Raw genomic sequence first — 23,396 nt, 5'->3', positions numbered from 1 at the left:
ATAGAACACAACAATCTCTCATTTCCCTTTGATACAGCAATCTTCAATTTTGTTCTCCAATGACTGCACATTTGCTAACAAGGTAATCTCTGGATTGCTGCCTGTGCCACACGCCAGTGGGGTTAAGAATAGGATGATTTGGCAGTTGAATGCGTGGCTAAGGAAGTGGTGCAGGGGTTCAGATTTCTAGATCCTTCTGGGAAAGGTACAACTTGTACAAAAGGGACCGGTTAAGAGCCTTGTGTGGTACTACAGGAAAGGTAGTAGCATGGATAGAACATTGACTGATTGGCAGGAGGCAGAGAGTGGTAATAAAGGGAGCCTTTTCTGGTTGGCTGCCGGTGACTAGTGGTGTTCCACAGGGAGCTGTGTTTAGGCTGCTTCTTTTAATGTTAAATCTCAATGATTTGGAGGACAGAATTGATGGCTTCATGGCCAGGTTTGTGGACAATACAAAGATAAGTGGTGGGGCAGTTAGTGTTGAAAGCAGAGAGGCTACAGAAGGACGTAGACAGAATGGACAAAGAAGTGACAGATGGAATACAGTGTCAGGAAGTGTATGGTCATGCACCTTGGCAAAAGGAATAAAAGTGTAGACTATTTTCTAAATGGAAAGAAAATACAAAAATTTGAGGTGCAAAGAGATCTGGGAGTCTTCATGCAGGATTCCCTAAAGGTTAATTTGCAGGTAAGTCAGTGGTGAGAAAGGCAACTGCAATGTTGTCCTGCATTTTCATAGGACTACAATATAAAAGCAAGGATGTAATGTTGAGGCTTTTTAGGGCACTGGTGAGGCCTCACTTGGAGTTTGTGTGCAGTTTTGGGCCCCTTATCTCAGAAAGGATGTGCTGACATTGGAGAGGGTTCAAAGGAGTTTCAAAACTTTCAGGATTGAATGGCTTTTCATTTGAGAAGTGTTTGATGGCAATGGGCCTGTACTCACTGGAACTCAGAAGAATGAGGGGGAATCTCATTGAAACCTATTGAATGTTGAAAGGCCTTGAACGAGTGGATGTGGGGAGGATATTTCTTATGATGGGGTAGGCTAAGACCAGAGGAGACACCTCAGAATATAGGGATGTCCATTTAGAAAGCAAATGAGGACTTTCTTCAGCCAGAGAGTGGTGAATCTATAGAATTTGTTGCCACAGGCAGCTGTGGAGGCCAAGTCATTTGGGGGGGGGGGGGTATGTATGTGTGTGTGTGTGTATATATATATATACACACACATACACACACACACACAGGTTGATAGCTTCTTGATTCATCAGGGCATGGAGAAATACTGGGAGAAGGCAGGAGAATGAGGCTAAGAAGGAAAATGGATCAGCCATGATGAAGTGGCAGAGCAGACTCCTTGGGCCAAGTGACCTAATTCTGCTCCTCTATCTTAAGATGCTAGGTTGAGTGGGGGTGGGGGGGGGGGGGTGTGCTCTCATTCCTCTGTGTTTCAGCCTGGCTTGGAGTCTCTCACTCCTGCCTTGCTTCCAGCCATGACATTTAACCTTCACCTGCTTAAAGGTGCTGGACCTATTTGCTTGAGAGGTAAGTCACCGAATCCTTCAGAAATTGGTGAAATCTGTAGTTGATTTATATCCATTTAAACGTACATTGCTTAAAGGGTAATTGCATGCTGCAGATTGCAGTGAAATTAATTCATAGTTATGATTTCAATTTCAGTTCTGCCTTTCCAGATCCAATCAACTACTGGAATCTTGCTTTCCCATGTAGATTTGCTCTCTGACTGGCAACAGAAGCATATCTGTCATATTGTTACGTATACACAGCAAAAATGTCAACAGGGTAGTAGGATTAAACTTGGCCAACAGAGTAGCAGGAGTAAACTTGGCTCCACGTAGTGTAGTGATTAGTGTGCTGCTATTACAGCTCAGGGAGGCCAATTCCAGCACTGTTCTGTCAGGAGTCTCTCTGTGTCTTCCCCGTGGAACGTTTAAACTTTCCCCGGGTGCTTCAGTTTCCTCCCACAGTCCAGAGATGTACCAGTATGGGGAGGTTAATTGGTCATTGTAAATTGTCCCGTGATTAGGTTGGGGTGAAGTCGGGGTTGTGGAGTTGCTTGGGTGGCCCTTCAAAGGGCTGGAACGGCGTACCCAGCACTTTATCACTATAAGTAAATAAATCTTTTTACTGAGTCGTGTTAGTGCTGGACCATGCTGGGCAACTTACAGTGTGGGAGCGATGAACCAGGCCCGCTGAGATGAAGACATGCGCACTTGAATGCCCGCGCCATAAGAGACTGCCGCCTACCTGTAGGAAGTTCAGTCAGTTCACTGTGCTATCAAACAGCTGCATGCACACTGTCCATATTCTCACAATCAATTTCAGGTTATTGCCATCTGATACGACCAAATGAAGCAACGTTCGTCTGGACCATGGTGCACCCACAAAGCATTATCACACAGCACATAAAACAAAGCATTGCCGTAAATAAAATATAATTCAAGAATGCATGTAGTGCGCAGCACAGGTGTACAATAAGCAGTTGGCTGTCCTAATGACGAGACCTCGGTGGTGGCAGGGTATTCATTAGTCTCACAGCCTGAGGGAAGAAGCTGTTACCCAGTCTGGCAGTCCTAGTCCTGATGCTCCTGTATTTCCTTCCTGACAGTAGTGGGTCAAAGAGATTGGGGTGGGTGGTAGGGATCCTCAACAATACTTTGGGCCTTTTGTCTGCAAGGCTCCAGGTAAATATCATAAATGAAGGGGAGAGAGAACCCCATGATCCTTTTGACAGTTTTTGCTATGCTCAGTAGGGTCTTGCAGTTCAATGCCTTGCAGTTTCTGTACCACACATGTTCAGCCAGACAGGACACTCTCGATGGTGTCCTGTAGAAAGTTGTTAGAATGGGGATGGGGAGCTTCCATCAGATTGTATCGATCTGGTACATCCCTCCCCTCCCCACAGAGGAAGGGAATAAATGAGATAAACTGAGAACAATGATCACATGTCCCGCTTGATACCAGTCAACTGACCAGTGCCCCCTATTGGACCACCACAGGGAAAAACAGACGCACCCAAACGCCCGCACCAAAACAGGGTGCCACCTGCGTGTAGGAGGCCTGATCAATCTGATAACAGTCCGGGTACAGTATAATCTGCTGCCAATATCACTGGCAAATAAACCAAAGGAATGGGTGAAAATGATCAGATTTCAGATTTATTTATTGCAGATACATCAAAACATACAGTGAAGTGTGTCATTGGCATTAACAACCAACACCCCCAAGGGTGTAATCTGGACCTCCGGTCAACCTTCGGGCCACAATCGGGATCTCCGATTGGGCTTTGATATTTGGAATTGACCCAGGGCATGCAGATAATGGCGAATGAGGAACTCTTTATTTGTCATGTGTACACTGAAATTTCAAACTATACATGGAAATGAGTCGTTCGTTTGCATCAAATCAAATCAGCAAGGATGCTGCTTGGCCTGCTGAGTTCCTCCAGCATTTTGTGTGTGCAGTGAGGATCGTGCTGGGGCAGCCCGCAGATGTCACTGCATTTCCAGCGCCAACATAGCATGCTCACAGCTCACTTATCCTAACTGAAAGTTTTGGAATGTGTGGGGAACCAGAGCACACAGAGGTCAAACTCCTGACAGGCAGTGGCAGAATTGAACCCAGGTCGCTGGCACTATAATTGCTAGCATGCCACTCAAACAGACCAAGTAATGCCAGGACCCTTAATAGTACAGTATTGATATACAGAGGGACCTTTATAGCCCCCTGAAGGTAGTCACATGTCATCAGCTGTTAAAGGAGGCATAGGACATACTTACCTTTATTAGTCAAGACATTCGGTTGTGTTTTATTTCTATAAAATCTTGTCAGTCTGCATCTGGTGTATTGCACTGAATTCTGGTTGCCCATTTTTAGAAGGGTGCTGAGGCTTTAGAGTTATTTTCTCTGGATCGGCAAAGGTTGAGGAGAAACCTAACAAGTTTATAAAATTATAAGAGGAAATAGACAGCTGGTATGTTTTTCCCAAGTTCAAAATGTCTAATACTAGAGGGCATACATTTAAGGAGAGAGAGGGAAAGATCAAAGGAGATATAGAACAAAGAACAATACAGCACAGTACAGGCCATTCGACTCACAATGTTGTGCCGACCCTTAAACCCTGCCTCCCATATAACCCTCTACCTTAAATTCCTCCATATACCTGTCTAGTAGTCTCTTAAATTTCACTAGTGTATCTGCCTCCACCACTGACTCAGGCAGTGCATTCCACACAACAACCACTCTCTGAGTGAAAAATCTTCCTCTAATATCCCCCTTGAACTTCCCTCCCCTTACCTTAAAGCCATGTCCTCTTGTATTGAGCAGTGGTGCCCTGGGGAAGAGGCGCTGGCTGGCTGTCTATTCCTCTTAATATCTTGTATACCTCTATCATGTCTCCCCTCATCCTCCTTCTCTGCAGAGAGTAAAGCCCTAGCTCCCTTAATCTCTGATCATAATGCATACTCTCTAAACCAGACAGCATCCTGGTAAATCTCCTCTGTACCCTTTCCAATGCTTCCACATCCTTCCTATAGTGAGGCGACTAGAACTGGACACAGTACTCCAAGTGTGGCCTAACCAGAGTTTTATAGATCTGCATCATTACCCCTCGACTTATGAAAGCTAACACTTCATAAGCTTGCTTAACTACCCTATCAACCTGTGAGGCAACTTTTTGTATGTAGGCAAGTGGGCAAGTTTTTTTTGTAGAGTGGTGGGTGCCTGAAATGGTGATGAAGGTACACACAACAGAGGTGTTAGGCACATGAATATGCAGACAATGGAGGGATATGGACCATGTGCAGACCAAAAGGATTAAGTGTCATTAGTTTAATTAGTTCAGTACGATGCTGTGGGCCAAAGGGGCTCTTCCTGTGCTATTATGTGCGAGTTCAGAAATCACTGTCAAAATTTGAGAATTTGAAAAGGGTTCCTTGGTGGTCAGTACAGTCTAGATGGGCCAAAAGGCCTGTTTCCATGCCATATGACAGTTTAGCAAATAAAATGCTGATTTTAGTTATATCACCATGGAGTGATATTGTGGCGAAATATCAGTGGATTTGTGAGCTACTCAGATGCATCAATGATGTGCTTGTCCACTAAAGACAGGAGAAAGCAAACTCAAAATTTAATGATGAGTTAATTCTAAATGAGGTTCAGAATCCTGGGCAAGTTGTATGTTAGAGTACAGGCCACGTGCCAAAATTGTAACTTATTAGGTAATTGACTGCTGTAAATTACCTCTAGTGTAGGGAGCTGGTTGGAGAGTGCAGGTGAGAGAGAATAGCTCATTGTGAACTAAGCTGATGAATGGGATTATTCTAAGTGTCAATAAAAATGGTATGGTCAAATAGTCTTCTGTGGTGTAAGAACAAAAATGGAGATGCAGACAGAGCTGGAGGTCTTTGAGGTTTGTTTAAGGTCAAGTGGAGAATGAATGTGGCTGACCTCACTGCCACAGTGAGCGAGTCTCCCAGCTGTGCTCAGCATAGGTGAGTTCGACCAAAGCACCTGTGGTTTTGTATTTTAGGGCTTTAGGAAGTTGAGCTCTCTGTGAACTTTCTATAGGGGTAAAAGGGCAATTAAATCAGATGCAACTGCAACTTCCAACAGAAAATTGGATAAATGTGTGAAGTTTGTTAGGAATGATTCAGATTCATTTATTTTTCACACGTATATTGATGCAAACAGTGAAATGTGTTATTTGCATTAACAATGCAACCTAAGAATGTGCTGGGGCAGCCTGCAAGTCTTACCACACAGTCTGGCACCATTATAGCATGCCCTCAAAATTCAGTGGAACAATAGCAAGTTTTCCCCTTTTCTCCCCTACACCTACTCGCCCATCCACTCACACACGCAACCAGTCCACCAACCTCAGGAACAGGCCTCCAGTTTCCAGTGGACTCGCAGAATCGCAGACTTTGGGCCTCCAACTTCCCCAGTGCACTCGCAGACCAGGGCTTTGGCCATCGGGCTCAACTTCCAAACTTCCAGCTTTGATCTTCGGTACCGATCCTAGGAGTCGCTGATGACAGGACCTTGAACTCCATACTCACCGATGATGGGACACCAAACTCTAGGCTTCAAACTTTAAATGAGGAGGAGAGTTGGATAGTTGATTGGCACCTTTCCTTCCCCACCCCACCATGTCCCCTTACACCCAGCCCTTCTTTCAAATGAAACGTTAAATCGATGTCCATGTAATCTCATAAAACAGGCCAGGTTTCTAACTGAAGAAGAGTGCAGGCTAATATTTATTTTGGAATATCCTGAGGTCATGAAGTCACAAAAGAAATCCTTGTATTTTCATGCTTATCCTTTCTACTCTAAGGAAAACAGTTCCATTAATTTCTTTGATGCATTGACTTGGGATTGTGTCCTTCAGGTCAGTGGTAAGAAACGGAAGATTCCAGAAGAGCCAGCCAGCAGAAATGAGGGCAAACAGCAAAAGCTGGAGGAAGTGAAGCCAGTCCAACGGAAGAAGCTCACAGCAGCTGAACAGAAACTGGCTCAACGGTGAGCACTGGCTAGTGGGAGACTACTTACAGGGAGACCAGGCCCTTTGGCCCAGCTGGTTCTCACAGACCAAGCTAGCCCTGTTTGCCAGAGTTTGACTTATAACCTTCCTAGTCTTTCCTATCCCTCTGCCTATTGTTACTGTATCTGCCTCAGTCACTTGGTCTGGCACCTCATTGCATACATAACATGGTATGGTATGGTACCACGGCAGTACAGTGCTATTACAGCGTGGGGCGTGGGAGTTACAAGTTTGGTTCCAGTGTCCTCTGTAAGGAGTTTGTACATCCTCCTGTTGAACTCGTGAGTTTCCTACTGGTGCTCCAGTTTCCTTCCACAGTCCAAAGATGTACTGGTTAGTAGGTTAATTGGTCTCTGTAAATTGTCCTGTGACTAAGTTAGAGTTAAATAGGTGGGTTGCTGGATGGAGCGGTTCGTTGGGCTGAAAGGGCCTGTTCCATAAAAATAAAAATAAACCTTTTTTTTAAAAAACCCTTAAGTTCCCATTAAAACTTTCCCCTCCCATCTTAAAGCTGTGCCATCCGATTCTTGATCCCCAACCCTAGTAAAAACAATGAATGCATCTACACTATTATACCCTCATGATTGTATATGTCTCTGTCAGATCACCTTGGAATTCTGCGCTCTAAAGGTAGAAAAAGGTCTTAGTTTGACCAATCTCTCCCTTTAACTCAGTCCTTCAAGGCCTGGTAACATCCTCAGAAACCTTTTCTGTACTCGTTCCAGATTAATAACATCTTTCCTACTCTTTCCAGATTAATAACATTGTTGCTCTAGCTGAATGACCAAAACTCCCAAGTGTGGCTTCACTAGCTTCCCATGCAACTGCAGCACCATGACACCACACAACTCCTATACTCGGTACCCTGACTGATGGAGGCCAGCATACCAAACGCCTTTTTTGCCATCCTCTCCACCAGTGACTTCACTTTCAGGGAATCATGTATTACTCCTGGTAAGGCCCTGGGGGGTGATGTTCTACACATTATCTCTGGCAATGTCTTTCCAAACACAACATTTCACACTAATCTGAACTAAACCTCATTTGCCATTCCTTGGTCCACTTAACTCACCAGCTCAAAATCCACCCCCCACCCCTGTAATTTTTGATAACCTTCTTCACTGTCCATTATTATCACCTATTTTAGTGCCATCTGCCAACTTACTAGCCATACCTTGTACATTCACACCCAACTTGTTAATATAGATAACTGTATGCTGTATGGTTTCACTGCTAATGTAATGGTCTCTCTGTAATGCTTCGTTCTAATGTAATGGTTTCTCTGTAGCAACAGTGGGTTATGACTAGAGTTAACAGGGACTTTGGAATGTGCACTGGCCAATGAGGGGAGATATTTTTCTTTCTTGTGTACCCGAGCAAAGGTTTTGGTGGGCTTTTGTTTGGTGGAAGATGGAGGGAGAAGATGCCAGAACAGAGAAGTCGTAGTCTGCAGGACAGAGTGGATTTGGAATGAGGTCAGGAGTCGACGATCAGGAAGAAAATTGATGGAGAACGAACAGACAGGAAAGCCACGAGCTCCAACGTTGTGCATTAGACTGTTTCATGAGAATAGGCCCTTTTTATTTTTCTTGTTTCTTTACTAACCCTATAGTCAAATTAAGAATTATAAAGCTCAGTTGTTTAATTGCATATAGTGTACTCTTTGTTATTTTGCTGTACATTCGGCCCTCCTTGGTTCGGGACCTACATTGGTCCCGGAACCAATCCCCTGCGGATACAAAAAAATGCGGATGCTCAAGTCCCTTATTTAACCTGTTCCAGTGCGGTGGTCTTTAGGACCCAGCGGAACCCTGGACTTTATTTAACATGTCTCAGTGCGGTGGACATTAGGACCTGGCGCAGCTCTGAATCCGCAGGGTTTCTGTTCACTAAGATAATCATGATCATGATTGAAAATAAGGTGGAAGTAATAAAGCGATCGGAAAGAGGTGAAATGCCATCGGTCATTGGAAAAGCGTCAGGCTACAGTCAGTCAACGATCGGAACAATTTTAATGGAGCATTTGAAAGGCCCTGCCCCGATGAAAGCTACAATTATTGCTAAGCAATGCAGTGGTTTAATTATTGAAATATGTATGTTTCTTAAGTGTTTTATATGCATAGAAAGGTAAAATATGTACTATATACTAAGAAAAACTTTTGACTAACTGACGCTAAATAATACTGGATGTACCTGTTCCGACTTAAAGACGCACTCAGGAATGGAACTCATTCATAACCTGGGGACTGCCTGTACTTTTAGATCATTTCTAGATTACTTATAATAGCTAATACAATGTAAATGCTATGTTATACTGTATTGTTTAGGGAATAATGACAAGAAAAAATAGTCTGTACATGCTCAAACAACGAGTGCTGGAGAGAGAACTTCCGGGTTTTCCTGCTCCGCGGTTGGTTGAATCTGCGCATGCGGAATCCGCGGATAAGGAGGGCCGACTGTACTGATTTGTAACAGGGAAACACATCACACAGCATCCACCGAAACAAGATTTCGCAAGTTTGGCCGGGCTGGGGGTTGTCTCCCCCTAGATTGAGTCGCTAGCTGAACCTGAGGGTTACACAAGCTTGGTTTGGTTAACTTTACCAAACATGCTTGTTACTATTTACTATTCAGTTATTGCTTGTATTTGCACAGTTTGTTGACTTTTGCACGTTGCTTGTTTGTCAGTCTTTATCTGTGTGTAGGTTTTCATTGATTCTATAATACCTTTGTTCTACTATGAAGACCCTCAGGAAAATGAATCTCATGGTGACATGTATGTACTTTGATAATACTTTGAACTTGAACTTTGGGAGTGTTGACTGTTGTGGCTACTGTGTGATAGACTGAATAGAGAGGCCCTGGAAAATCAGTATTTAGAAGATTCACAAGGACAATACTAAAACTGTTGGCTTACAACTGTACATGGTCTCTGGATTATGACAGGATTCTGATCCCGAGATCCATTGATGACCTGCACAGTTCATAAGTCAGATATGAACAAGAAGGGTGCATGGATGATCTCCTAAACTCTTGTTTGTATGACTATTAAGCATTTATAACCCATGGAGGACCTGTATCAGTAATGTTAAAGCTAAGATTGAAAGATTCGCTTTATTTGAAATATGTAGATAGAAACATTGAAGCATAAAGTGAAGTGCGTTGTTTGTGTCAATGATCAGTCCTGTCCGAGGTTGTGCCTGGGGCAGCCCACAAGTACTGTCATGCATCCAGCAGCAATTTAGCATGCTCACAACACACTAATCTTAACCCTAATGATAATGCTATTAAGATCTATGAGGAGGAAAGATTTCATTCAGAGATGTGGCACAGTAACAGGCCCAAAGAGCCTGCATGCCAAATTAACATAATAATCCGTACAACTTTTGACTGTGGGAGGACACCCACACGGTCACAGGGAGAGTATACAAACTCCTTACAAACAGCAGTGGGAAGTGAACCCTGATCGCTGGTGTTGTGAAATGTTACACCTAACCATTATGCTACCATGCTGTCCTGGCAATGATTGTTTTTGGGGTTGTTTAGAAAGGAGACACAGGCAGATTTATTCAAATCAGAATCTGATTTATTATCACTGACATACGATATGAAAAATGTGTTTTATGGCAGCAGTATATTCCAAATGACATAAAAATTATTATAAATTGCAATAAATAAATGGTGCTTTAAAAAAAAGGAATAACGCAGTAGTGTTCATAAACCATTGAGAAATCCGAAAGTGGAGAGGAAGAAGCTGTTGCTAAATCACTGATTTTGGGTCTTCAGCATGCTGTACATTCCTCCTAGATGGTGAGGGTCCTTAATGATGCTACTGCCTTCTTGAGGCACTGTCCCTTGAAGATATCTTCAATGGTGGGGAGGGTTGTGCCTGTAGTGGTGCTGGCCGAGTCTACAACTCTCTCTGCAGCCTCTTGCGATCCTGTGAATTGGAGGTTCCATACCAGATGCTGATATAACCAACTGGAATGCTTTCCATCCTACATCAATGGAAATCTGCTAGAGTCTTCAGACTCCTAACAAAGCAGAACCGTTGGCGTGTCTTCTTCGTAACTGCATCAATGTTACGAAGATTGATTCTTCGTAGAATCAAGAGAACCCCGAATAGATCCAGGAACTTAGAGCTGTCACTGCTGACCCCTCGAGAAGCTTGGACAGAATGAACAGTGACAGCAGGGGTATTGATTTAAGGTTATTTATTGGAAGATTTGAAAGTAGTTGAGGAATCCCATCAGATAATATGGGCCCCAGAAGTCTGCCTAACAGGGTGGTAGATGCAAGCAGAGAGAGCTAGCTAAGGGAAAGCTGGATAAATACCTGAAACAGAGAGGAATATAAGTGTCCACAAGGCTTTATGTTTGGAGCGAGGATGTGGAAGTCACCAAAATAACTCCATCATTAGATAGTATGTATGTGGCAAAATCGTGTTGATTGTGAATGCAAAGAACTCATTTCCCTGTCTGCTTCGATGTGATAAATAAATCTGAATTTGATTTTCTGGGCAAGGGCATTTACAGGGTTTCCAAGGCATGGGGGAGATTGTTGGGTGTGTTCGAGGACTGGTCTGGAGTGTGAAAGTTGGAAGTTCAAAGTTAACTTATTATCAAAGCCTTGATGTTTATATTTACTACCTTGACCTTCATTTTCTTGTGGGCATTCACAGTAGAACAAAGAAATATAATCGAATCACTGAAAAACTACACACAGAGACTGACAAAGAACTAATGTGCAAAAGAAGACAAATTGCAAATAAAAAATAATAAAAAGTAAATAAATATACTGAGAACATGAGTTGTAAAGTTCTTGAAAGTGAGTCTGTGGTTCTTATTTTGTTTATTTGAAGATACGGAATGGAACAGGCCCTTCTAGCCCAATGGGCCACACCGCCCAGCAACGCACCTATTTAACTTGATCCTAGTCACAGGGCAATTTACAATGACCAATTAACCTACTAACTGGTGCATCTTTGGACTGTGGGAGGAAACTGGAGCACCAGGAGGAAACCCACATACAAAAAAAAATGGATTAGAGAATGCCGGAATTGAAATCCGACGCTCTGAGCTATAATAGCATCACACTAGCCACTATGGAATGTGGAATTAGTTCAGAGTTGAGGTGAGTGGAGTTATCCAGGCAGGTTCAAGTGCCTGATGGTTGTAGAGTATCAACTGTTCCTGAACCTGATGGTATGAGACCCAAGGCTTCTGTACCTCCTTCCTGATAGCAGTAGTGAGAAAAGAGTTGGGGGGTGTGGTGTTTAAGGATATCCTGAACTTCTTCCAAACTGACTCCCGTCCTGTATGTGGCCCCCTCTCCACTTTGGTACCTTGCCCTGTTGCCCTATGAGCAGAGAATAATGGCCAATAGATTGGGGGGGGGGGGGGTAGTTCTGTGTTACGATGGATTGTTCAAGCTCTCTTGGTATCCACCTAATGGGTCCTGGCCCTGTAGTTAACTGACTGCTTGTGTTGTCTGCAGAGAGAGCGCCTTGAATGCCGCCGATAAGGAAGGCGAAGGGGTGCGCCGTGTGAAGCAGAGAAAGAAGTTGACCGAAGATGGGCCGTTGGCAGCAGTGGAACAAGCAACAGGGAAAGATGCCAAACGTTTCAGAAAGCGCAGGACCAACCCTGGAATGGAGAAGATAAAGAACAAGAGGACTGTGTTTGTGGGGAACCTGCCCTCTGAGTACAGTAAACAGGTGAGAGGCTGACTCACTCACCCTTCAGGCCAAAGGTTACCTGACATACAGGTCATGAGGCAGATGGGCTGAGACTACTGTAGCTATTGGTATGTCACTTGTTCTGAGATACAGTGATGCATACTGTTTGTACAAATCAAATATTGGGGACATTGAAGAAACTCTTAGATAGGCACTTGGATGATAGAAATATGGAGGGCCGTGTAGGAGGGCAGGATTAGATTGATCTTCGAGTAGATTAAATGGTTGGCTCAACTTCATGCTGAAGTGTTTTATGGTTCCATTAGACTGAGCATTGAGCTAGAACAAGGTAAAACAATAACAATGCAGAATAAAGTGTAGCAACTACAGAGAAAATGCAGTGCAGGTAAACAATAAAATGCCAGATCATAACAAGTTTGATTGTGAGGCCAAGAGTGCATCTTATCGTACTGGAGGTCTGTTCAGGAGTTTGATTATAGTAGTGCAATCACTCGAGTCGAGTGTGATGTTCTCCTAAGGGGTAATTCCCTTAATGGTGAACGTCTGTGTGTGACTGTTTAACGTGGGGAGGCTGACCACACAGTCCTTGACAGATCGGGGTCACTGTCCACTGGCATGGCATCCAGTACAACTGGGGAGCCTGCTGCAGCCTTTCTCCACCTTCACTTCATTGTGATGTGTCAACATCTTCTGCTCGCTCCACCACTGAGGTCTTAATTGGATTGCTTTTTGTCTGGAACACCTCGCCACCATGGGTGGCTGGGGCTACTAGAAGCTAAGCCCCAGACAACATCACTCTCAGGATCTCAGGAACTCACCATCTCTCCACCGTAAGAAGCTGATAACCCTCAGAAAAGCCAAGAATCTGATAACAGCGCGGTAGAAACTGTCCTTGAGTCTGGTGGTACGTGCTGATCACTAATGTTACTGACGGTTATCACTGATGTAATGCCACAGATTTCAGTGATAATTCTGACAGATACATCTTCCATTTAAATAAAGTTGGGGGGAGGTGCTGTCAGAGGTGTTTGTGTTATACAGAGAGTGATGGGTGTGTGCAGTGATCTGCCATGTGTGGTGGCAGAGGCAAATACTGTAGCGGCATTTAAGAGACTCTTAGGCATATTGATAATAGAATAATGTGGGAGGAAGGGTTAGATTGATTTTGGAGCAGCTTAAATAGTCAGTGCTACATTGAGTGCCAAAAGGCCTGTGCTGTGTTGTACTGTTTTATGTTCTAGTAAAATATTCTAATCTGCTGTGCATGAACTGCCAAAAACACCAAGTCTCTCAAGATATTCGGACAATTGAAAACTTGGTCAAAGAAGTAGATTTTCAGGAGCATTTTGCAGGTGGAAAGAGAGGCGAAGTATTGGGATAAGTCCGAAGCTTGGGGCCCATTGATAGAAGCATGGCTACTGTGGTGGAACTGACCAGGAATGGATTAATAATTGTAGGGGCTTTCCAGATTGGCTGGGACCTGTTTTTGTTCCCAGCTGTAAGTGACAGACGGCACAGGTTTAAGGTGCTTGGAAGTAGGTACAGAGAAGATGTCAGGGGTAAGTTTTTTATGCAGAGAGTGGTGAGTGCGTGGAATGGGCTGCCGCCGACGGTGGTGGAGGCAGATAGGATGGGGTGTTCTAAGAGATTCCTGGATAGGTACATGGAGCTTAGAAAAGTAGAGGGCTATAAGTAACCCTAGGTAAATTCTAAAATAAGTACATGTTCAGCATTGTAGGCCAAAGAGCCTGTACAGTACTATAGGTTTTCTATGTTTCTAAATCCACATACCTGAGGTTTACGATTATAACTAGGCAAGCACTGAATTCCAAACACAGAACAGTCAGACAATATATTTGGTTTGTACAAGCGCACTTGTCAAATATACATTGAAACGTACTGTGAAATGTGTCGTTTGTGTCAGATCTGATCAGCAAGGATTGTGCAAGTGTCGCCGTGCTCAGGTCCCAGAGCAGCTTGCCCACAACTCACTAACTCTAACCCATATGCCTTTGAAATGCTGGAGAGGAAATGGTGAGAATGTACAAACTACTTACAGTGGCAGAAATCGAACAGTTAGCGCGATGCTTTACAGCTGGTTCTGTAAAGCATCGTGCTAACCACTATACTGCTATGCTGCCATTCCAGAGCTCTCTGCAACTTTGACTGAATCTGTTATTGAACCCTTGGACACTTTTTTTTAATATACAGTATTTCTGTTCTTTGCACTTTTAAAAATTCTATTCAATATTTGTATACTGTAATTTATTTACTTATTATTATTATTTATTATTTTTCCTCTTCTATATTATGTATTGCATTGAACTGTGGCTGCTAAATTAAAAAAATTCACATTGCACGCCGATGATGATAAACCTGATTCTGATTCTGAGGTTGGCACAGACTTGATGGGCCAAAGGAGCTGTCTATGCTGTAGTGCCCTCTGATTATATATTGCTTGCTGAAGGATTTCAGTGGATGTAGGTAGTCCACAGCATTAAGGGCATGATATAAAGACAAATCCTTTCTTGTACATTTCAGGAAAGTAAAAGAAATAACTAAATTAATATTCATCATTTCCATTTAACATTGATCGCCTATTTTTTTGTACCTTTCTATACAGATGATCATAGCGCTATTTAAAGAGTTTGGGCCGATAGAATCTGTACGGATCCGTTCTGTGGTAAGTCCACTGAGTTTTAAGAATGAAATGGAAACCAGTTTAAACTTAATGTCATTTTACCACCCTTAGTAACCTGTAGTGAAGAGTTTAAAGATAAAGGTTAACTTTATTTGTCACACGTCCATCGAAATGTACAGTGAAATGTTTCATTTATGTCGACAATGTGCTTCCAGCATGCACAATTTGCTAACCTTAACCCATATGTCTTTGGACTGTGAGAGGAGACCACAGCACCCAGAAAAAACCCATGTGGTCACAGGGACAATATACAAATTCCTTACAGGAATGGGACCCCAGTCTTCCAATCCCTGATGCTGTAAAGCGTTATGCTAACTGCTATGCTACCTTGCCACCCCAGAAAGTACTTAATAACTTACAGTGAAGAGTTAATGTTTTGTGAGTGGTTATTTCAGAGTTCCTTTGTTTAATCGGGCTCCCATGGTGTCCAGCTGTTACTTCATGTTCCTCTCTAGATGTGCAGTCAAATAGTAGGATGTTAGTAAGGTAATGGAGAGAGGGGGTGGGGGAATTCTGTCCATCTCCACTTAAAAATCAGGGATTGTTAACTCCCACAGGAGTAAGGTATATACAAGGTACATATAAAAGTACCGTGCAACACAGACAAGAGGGATGAGAGTGGCAGTAAACCTGAAGTTAATGTGCAGTTAACAGCTTAAGTTCTAGTCGCCTCATTATAGGAAGGATGTGGAAGCATTGGAAAGGGTACAGAGGAGATTTACCAGGATGCTGCCTGGTTTAGAGAGTATGCATTATGATCAGAGATTAAGGGAGCTAGGGCTTTACTCTCTGCAGAGAAGGAGGATGAGAGGAGACATTATATTAAGACATTACAAGATATTAAGAGGAATAGATAGAGTGGACAGCCAGCACCTCTTCCCCAGGGCACCACTGCTCAATACAAGAGGACATGGCTTTAAGCTAAGGGGTGGGAAGTTCAAGGGGGATATTAAAGGAAGGTTTTTCACTCAGAGAGTGGTTGGTGTATGGAATGCACTGCCTGAGTCAGTGGTGGAGGCAGATACACTAGTGAAGTTTAAGAGACTACTAGACAAGTATGTGGAGGAATTCAAGGTGGGGGTTATATGGGAGGCAGGGTTTTAAGTGTCGGCACAACATTGTGGGCCGAAGGGCCTGTACTGTGCTGTACTATTCTACAAACTTGTATGTTCTGTGTTCTATAAGACATGGGAGTAGAATTAGGCCTTTCTGCCCAATGAATCTGCTCTGCAATTCCATCATGGCTAATTTATTATCCCTCTCAATTCCATTTTCCTGCCTTCTCCTTGTAATCTTTGACTCTTTACTAATTAGGAGCCTATCAACCTCTGCCTTAAATATACTCAATAACTTAGCTTCCACAGCTCTCTATGGTAATGAATTCCACAGATTCACTATCCTCTGGCTAAAGAAATTCCTCATCTCTTCTAAATGGATGTCCCTCTATTCTGAGGCTGTGCAATCTGGTCCTAGTCTACTAGAAACATCCTCCCCATATCCACTTTATCTGGACCTTTCAATATTCAATAGATTTCAATGAGTTCCACCCTCATTCTCTAAACTGCATTGAGTATAGCCCAGAGCCATCAACGTTCCTCAAATGTTAACCCTTCCATTCCCGGAATCATTCTCATGAACTTCCTCTGGACCCTCTCCAATGCCAGCACATCTTTTCTAAGATAAGGGACCCAAAACTGCTCACAGTACTCCCAAGTGTGACCTGACCAATGCCTTTTAAAGCCTCAGCATTACTTCCTTGCTCTTGTATTCTAGTCCTCTCGAAATTAAAGCTAATATTCATTTAGGGGTAAAAAGATGAACTGTATTTGATCTTTCTGGCAAGACAATTATTTAGTGTTCAACCCTAAATTTAGTACTAATGGGCCACTGCGAAACCCTGATGAAGATGCTCCTATAATGCAAAGAACATAGAAATCTACAGCACATTACAGGCTCGTTGGTCCACAATGTTGTGCCGACCCTATAACCTATTCTAGAAACTGCCTAGAATTTCCGTACGTCATAGACCTCTATTTTTCTAAGCTCCGTGTACCTATCTAAAAGTTTCTTAAAAGACCCTATTGTATCCGCAAGTCATGTAATGTGGCTGGGGAGTGTGTTCCAGAAATTGGACTGGTGACCGTGGAGGACTGACCATGTACCTCCAGGTCAGGATGGTGTGTGACCTGGGACAGAGGGGAAGACAGAGGTAATGGTGTATTAAAGTCAGGCGTCTGATACTGGGTTTGACTCTGTTCTGAATTTTCAGTTTGTTCCCCCCAGCTGAATGACGTTAAGGTGCTTCATCTAATTCCTTTCCCCTCTTTATTTTCCATCGGCTAAAGGCACGTGAGGAACCCAGCATCTCCAGGAAATTGGCCACTATCCAGTAAGTAACCTTGCTTGTTCTCTGGTGCTTTTACATACAGACTTCCCTGATCTGCGGACACAAACCCTGCATTATCACTTCCTTAATCTCCTGTGGCTTTTGACTAAGCACATTGATATGCAGTGGTGTGTCAGTAACACTTTGTACTTATAAGGATTATTTTTACTTGTCAAGTGTACATTAAAACATACAGTGAAATGTGTCATTTGCATCAACAACCAGCTCAGCCTTAGAAAGTGTTGGGGCAGCCCGTAAATGTTGCCAAGCTTCCGGCACCAACAACTTATTAACCCTAACCCATATGTAGCAGGGAGAATGTACAACCTCATTACAGACAGCAACCGGAATTGAACCCAGGTCACTGTGCCTCCATTTGTGGAGCATAAAATTACAAATTGACACCAAACTCGTGGCGGTGTCAGACAGGGAGTTGGATATTAGTTAGGTGCAAAAGGAAAGGCTGGCACAATGGACAGGAAAGTGGTTGAGAAAATGTAGAGCATTAGTGTGAAGTGATAGAACAAGGAGAGAAGTATAAGACCATAAAACATAGGAGCAGAAATAAGCCATTCTGAGTGAGATGAGTGGTGATTTGATAGATGATACCAGGCATAGATCGAGTGGATGTCAAAGACTTTTCCCCAGGGTAGATATGTCTAATGCGAGAGAGCATAATTTTAAGGTGATTGCAATAGAGTATAGTGGGGGGGGAGGGTAATGTCAGAGGTACGTTCTCTACACAGAGTGATGTGTGCTTGGAACACACAGCCAGGGGTGGTGATAGAGGCAGATATATTAGGAGCATTTAAAGAAACTTAGATAGGCACATGGATGATAGAAAAATGGAGCAATATGTAGGAGGGAAGGTTAGATTGATCTTGGAGTAGGTTAAAATTGTGGGCCAAGGGGCATGTGCTACACTATGTTGTTGTGCTAATTGTAGATGAAAGCAGATTTTAGCTACAACTGGAATATTGCACCCAGTTCTGGTCATTCTGCTTTTAAAGGGACGTGAAGACTACAGGGAAGACTTACAAGAACAGTCTCAGAGAGGTGGGATTCCAGGCATGGGGTTACACTGGAAGCAGGGATGTGAATGGTGATTCTAGCTGGGATAAATGAAAGCTACTTCCTTTAGTTCAAGGACTAAAGAAAGTATAAACACTTGGTGATGGGCAGAAGTATGAGAAAAAGGGTTTTTGCACAAAGTCTGGGAAACATTTGGGGTTCTCTGCAATGTAAATACTTTCAACCACTTTTTGTAATGCTTCCTGGGGAAAAAGTCCCTAGCTATCCACTCTTTCAATGCCTCTCATCATCTTGTACACCTCTATCAAGTCACTTCTCATTTTCCCTCACACCAAAGAGAAAAGCCCAAGTTTGCTCAGCCTGTCCTCATAAGATGTGTTCTCTAAAGCAGGCAGCATCCTGGTAAATCACCTCTGTATCCTCTCTAACGTTCCCACATCCTTCCTATAATGGACAACCAGAACTGAGCACAATATTCCAAGTGTGGTCTAACCAGGCTTTTACAGAGCTGCAACATTACCTGTCATCTCTTGAACTCAATCCCCTGACTAATGATGGCCAGCACATCATACAGCCCTCTCGACTTGTGCAGCAACTTTCACGTATCTATCAGTGCTTGGTTGAGCCCTAACTTGTTCAACCTATCGTTTATCTTAAATTAGTTTACCTCGTTATTTTTCTGCAACCAGTGCAAGTCTGAGGTGTGTTACGAATGTGCCACAACTCTGAGGGGCCGAAGGGTACAAAGTAGCCCCCTCCTTTTTGAGAATTGCAAGATCGCTATTAATTCGGGTCTGGGACCCAGGAAATGAGAGAGAGACGTCCAGAATACACAGGTTTTGGAATGTGTCCTGGCCTCAGCAAGGCGGAACCATTGATAACGGCTATTGTCTCTTGGAGACGGAATTGTGTATTGAGTACTGTACTATTCATTGAAGCCCTCAGGGGGTGACCAGAGTGGGCTGGTTGAGGGATTGCATCATCCCAACCTGATTGACATCTGAGACCCCGTGAGTAAGGATAAAAGAGGGTCTGGGGAACAACCCCTTTAGACGCACCAGGAGAAACGCTAGAAATCCCGTGACAGCGTTTAATAGCGACAGCCGGTGGGGGGCTCGCGTGCGTCCTTTCCCTTTGCCTGGGATTGGGGCCTTACCACGGAAGAACGGCTTTAGCAAAAGGAGAGGCCATAAGTGACCGGCCACACCCACGGAACTCTCGAAGGATCGGAATCATAAAAGGAATTGGCAAGTTTCTAAAATCTGTCTCTGACTCCAACCAAAGGCTGCAGCCTTAATGAACTGAGTGACTTTTATATTTCCATCGGACAATACATTATCCCCTAGACAACGATAGAACTTATTTCTTATTGATTATTATTATACCCGCACTTTTAGATTTAGTATTGACAACGTATATTATCTGTATGTTTGCATTGATATTATTTTTGTGTATTTTTACCAATAAATACTGTTAAAGATAGTACCATCAGACTTCACAGACCTCTCTGTCTTTGCTGGTAAGTGACCCAGTTACGGGGTTTGTAACAGGTGAAAATGACAGTAGTATTCTCACCGTAAGAATTCCTCTCATGCTGTCTTCTCCTCCTCCTTTTCAGGAGGAAGGTTCACCCTAAGAGGAATAACATGAATGCCTACGTTGTGTTTCGGCACTACAATGATGCGGTCAGAGCCCTAACAAGGTAGGTGTGCAGTTCTCACGTTTTTCAATGCTATCAATGAGTGTACTTTGTTCATTAAATGTTTCATATTGCTGTGGTCACTACAAACTTGCAGCATTTAACATGGTATCATGAATTTTGTTGAGAGTTACAGGCTTTCTTTATCATCTTTGTTCTACATTTATTGGATAATTTATAACCAGAACTCTGTTACGAACTTCTTTAGAATCAATACTCTTTTCGTTTAGATATATCCCGTATTTGGTACTTTAATTCAGTTGTGAAAACTTAGAAGCTGAGGCAGCGTGTTGTGTCCTTGAGCAAGGCTCTTAACCACACATTGCTCTGCAACGACACCGGTGCCAAGCTGCATGGGTCCTAATGCCCTTCCCTTGGACAACATCGGTGGCGTGGAGAGGGGAGACTTGCAGCATGGGCAACTGCCGGTCTCCCATACAACCCTGCCCAGGCCTCAGACATCATCAAAAATCAATGGACAGCCGACGAAGAAAATTTAGAACAGAGAACGTAACAACACATGATGTGCCGATCTTTTAAGTTACTCTAACATCAGTCTAACCCTTCCCTCCCACGAGGCCCTCCACTTTTCATCCATGTGCCTATCTTGTCTCTTAAATATCCCTAATGTATCTACCTCTACCACCACCTCTGGGAACACGTTCCGCGCACTCATCACTATGTGTTTTGTAACAAACCTATCTCTGACATCTGCTCTATACTTTCCTCCAATCGCCTTAAAATTATGCCCCTGAAATTAGCCATTTCCACCTGGGAAAAAAATCTGTGGCTATCCATTCTATGCCTGTTTTCATTTTGTACATCTCTTTCAAGTCACTTCTAAACCACCTTTGTTCCAAAGAGAAAAGCTTCAGCTCACTCAATCTATCCACGTACGACATGCTCTCTGATGCAGGCAGCATCCTGGTAAATCTCTCCACCCTCTCTAGAGCTTCCACATCCTTCCTATAATGAGGCGACCAGAACTGAACTCAGTGCTCTATGATCTCTGCTTATAAATTCCATTAGGACTAGAACTCGATTTATAACAATGATTTGTTTCTCTGTATTTTGTATGTACAAAGACTAAACAAATTCTGTTGATTTTAAAGAAACGGATACGAGTTAAAAACTGGATTTAATATTCGTGTGGACCTAGCAATCAAGTCAGATGAGGTGAGTTATTAATAAATCATAGAGTTTGTTCATTTATGTTCTTCTAACACACTGAGTACTTCATGTTTTGTGTCTCACAGTATGACCATCGGCGATCCATCTTTTTGGGCAACTTGTCATATGGTAAGGCACTTTTTATGACTGGTGGGGTGCTTTGTTCTGAATTTTCTCAACTCACTCTGTTCTTCTGAACGGCAGAACAAAAAAGGATTTTCATTTTTGCAGAATAGACTTTTCAGACTTGTATCCTCGTGGCTGAATTTGATCTGATTTTAATGGGGCATGGGCCGCCAACAGCACCTTCCCAGAGTCCTCAGTTCCCAGGTGTAGCCCATTGTTGAAGAGCCTCCTTCTCCCAGGGTTGAGGTCTTTGGAGCTTCTGTTGGTATCTTTGTAGCTCTGAGTTTTACGAGATGGGGTTTGTAGCCCTGTGCCCAACTCTCCTTTCACAGCCAGGCTTGGGACTGTCCGTGGCAGAGTTGTCCATTTTCATGGTGATGGTAATTGGACTTTGGGTAGAACTCTGTCTTGAAACAGTGATACAAAGTATTTTGAATGTGCCTGAGCGAGCAGACACAGCCTCATTTCTCATTCATAAGCTGCAGAACACTGTTTTGTACTCTATGACTTGTGTTCTCAGTATTTATTTATTTTTGTACTTGCACATTTTGTCTTTTGCACATTAGTTGGCTGTCAGCCTTTGTGTGTCGTTTGTCATTGGTTCTAGTGTATTTCTTCTACTGTGAACGCGTGCAAGAAAACGAACCTCGGTGGTATATGGTGACATCTACATGGTAGGTTGTCTGTTGTACCCAACAATGATAGGAGACCTGTGTGAGACAGTTTTTAAGGCTGTTGTGCTGAGGCAGTTTCACTTTCTCGACCTTGGAAATCTGGGTCCAGTGATACGAGTAGTCTTCACAAACTGGATTCTTCTTAGGCTGCAGTTCCATGACTTCCTTTGTGTCTTGTCATGCACTTTGCTCTCCACGAAGCGTTGCAGAATCGTCTTATAGTACTTTAATAATAAAATTACTTTGAACTTAATTGTCAAGTTTCCAGAACAAGGCCTGAACCCGCCTTCCTAATTTAGTTGAGGTTTGGCTGATTTAAGCTCTAGGCCAGATTGGAAAGGTCAGGGTGTTGGGGCCAGAGGTGAGGGATGGGCTGGTGTTCAGCTCGCTGATTCTGCACTGAACTGAGGCTGGCCTGCAACTAACGGGCTCCTGGATGGTTTCATGTCTGAACTGTAGAGCTGAATGCTATTTGCTTACTTTTATTGTTTGCACTATTTTTTTTTTGCATATTGAGTGTTTGTCAGTCTTTTTTAATGGGTTCTATTAAGTTTCTTTGTTTTGTGGTTGCCTCTAAGGAGATGAATCTCAAGTTTGTATATAGTATGTATATTTTGATAATAAATGTACTTTGAACTTTAACTTTTAAACGTCCTGACTTTGTGTAAGGTACAGTAAGATAGTGTACAATAGTGTGATGCTTTACAGCCTCGTCATTCGGGGTTCAATTCCTGCTTTTGAATGTTCTGAGATTGTGTAAGGTACAGTAAGACTGTGGGTAGTACGATAGTGTGATGCTTTACAGCCTCGTCATTCGGGGTTCAGTTCCTGCTTTTGAATGTTCTGAGACTGTGAGAAGTACGATAAGATCGTGGGCAGCACAGTGACTTGGCATGTAGTGCAATGCTTTACAGCAACATCTGTAAGCTTAGGGATCAATTTTGTTGCTCTCTTTGTATGTTCTTCCCATAATTACATGGGTTTTGTCCAAGTGCTCTGGTTTCCTCCCACATAGGGTTAGTAAATTGTAGGCATGCTACGTTGGCACTGGAAGCATGGCGACACTTGTGGGCTGCTCCTGCACATCCTCAAACCTTGTTGATGCAAAAGATGCATTTCACTATGTGTCAGTGTATGTACATGTGACAAATAAAGCTAATCTTTATCTTTGTCTGCAATGGAAATGTAATTTTCTTCTGTGTATATTATGGTATTAGGAACACTGAACATTTCCTGTTTAATCTTCTGTGCCTTATTGTGGGCACCACAGTTGTTCGGAATAATTTTGAGAGGTGCTGAAACAATTTATTGAAATTATTCTAAGAACAAGGGAAGAATGGTGACGCTG

At 43.1% G+C, this 23,396-nt stretch overlaps 1 protein-coding gene across 1 annotated transcript in view; it reads left to right on the top strand.

Annotated features, from left to right (window-relative positions):
- The window catches only part of rbm34 (RNA binding motif protein 34), a 32,323-nt gene that overhangs the window by 6,214 nt on the left and 2,713 nt on the right, over nt 1–23,396 (top strand). The window contains exons 3-9 of the mRNA XM_073056629.1: nt 6,410–6,540; nt 12,059–12,278; nt 14,884–14,943; nt 17,307–17,350; nt 19,998–20,081; nt 21,191–21,254; nt 21,335–21,377. Of these exons, the coding sequence (XP_072912730.1) occupies nt 6,410–6,540; nt 12,059–12,278; nt 14,884–14,943; nt 17,307–17,350; nt 19,998–20,081; nt 21,191–21,254; nt 21,335–21,377 (646 nt within the window). The remainder of the gene's footprint in view (nt 1–6,409; nt 6,541–12,058; nt 12,279–14,883; nt 14,944–17,306; nt 17,351–19,997; nt 20,082–21,190; nt 21,255–21,334; nt 21,378–23,396) is intronic.

Source organism: Hemitrygon akajei, chromosome 9 (assembly GCF_048418815.1).
Source record: "Hemitrygon akajei chromosome 9, sHemAka1.3, whole genome shotgun sequence".
In the NCBI taxonomy this organism is placed as follows: Eukaryota; Metazoa; Chordata; class Chondrichthyes; order Myliobatiformes; family Dasyatidae; genus Hemitrygon; species Hemitrygon akajei.
This window is presented reverse-complemented; position numbering and strand designations above follow the sequence as displayed.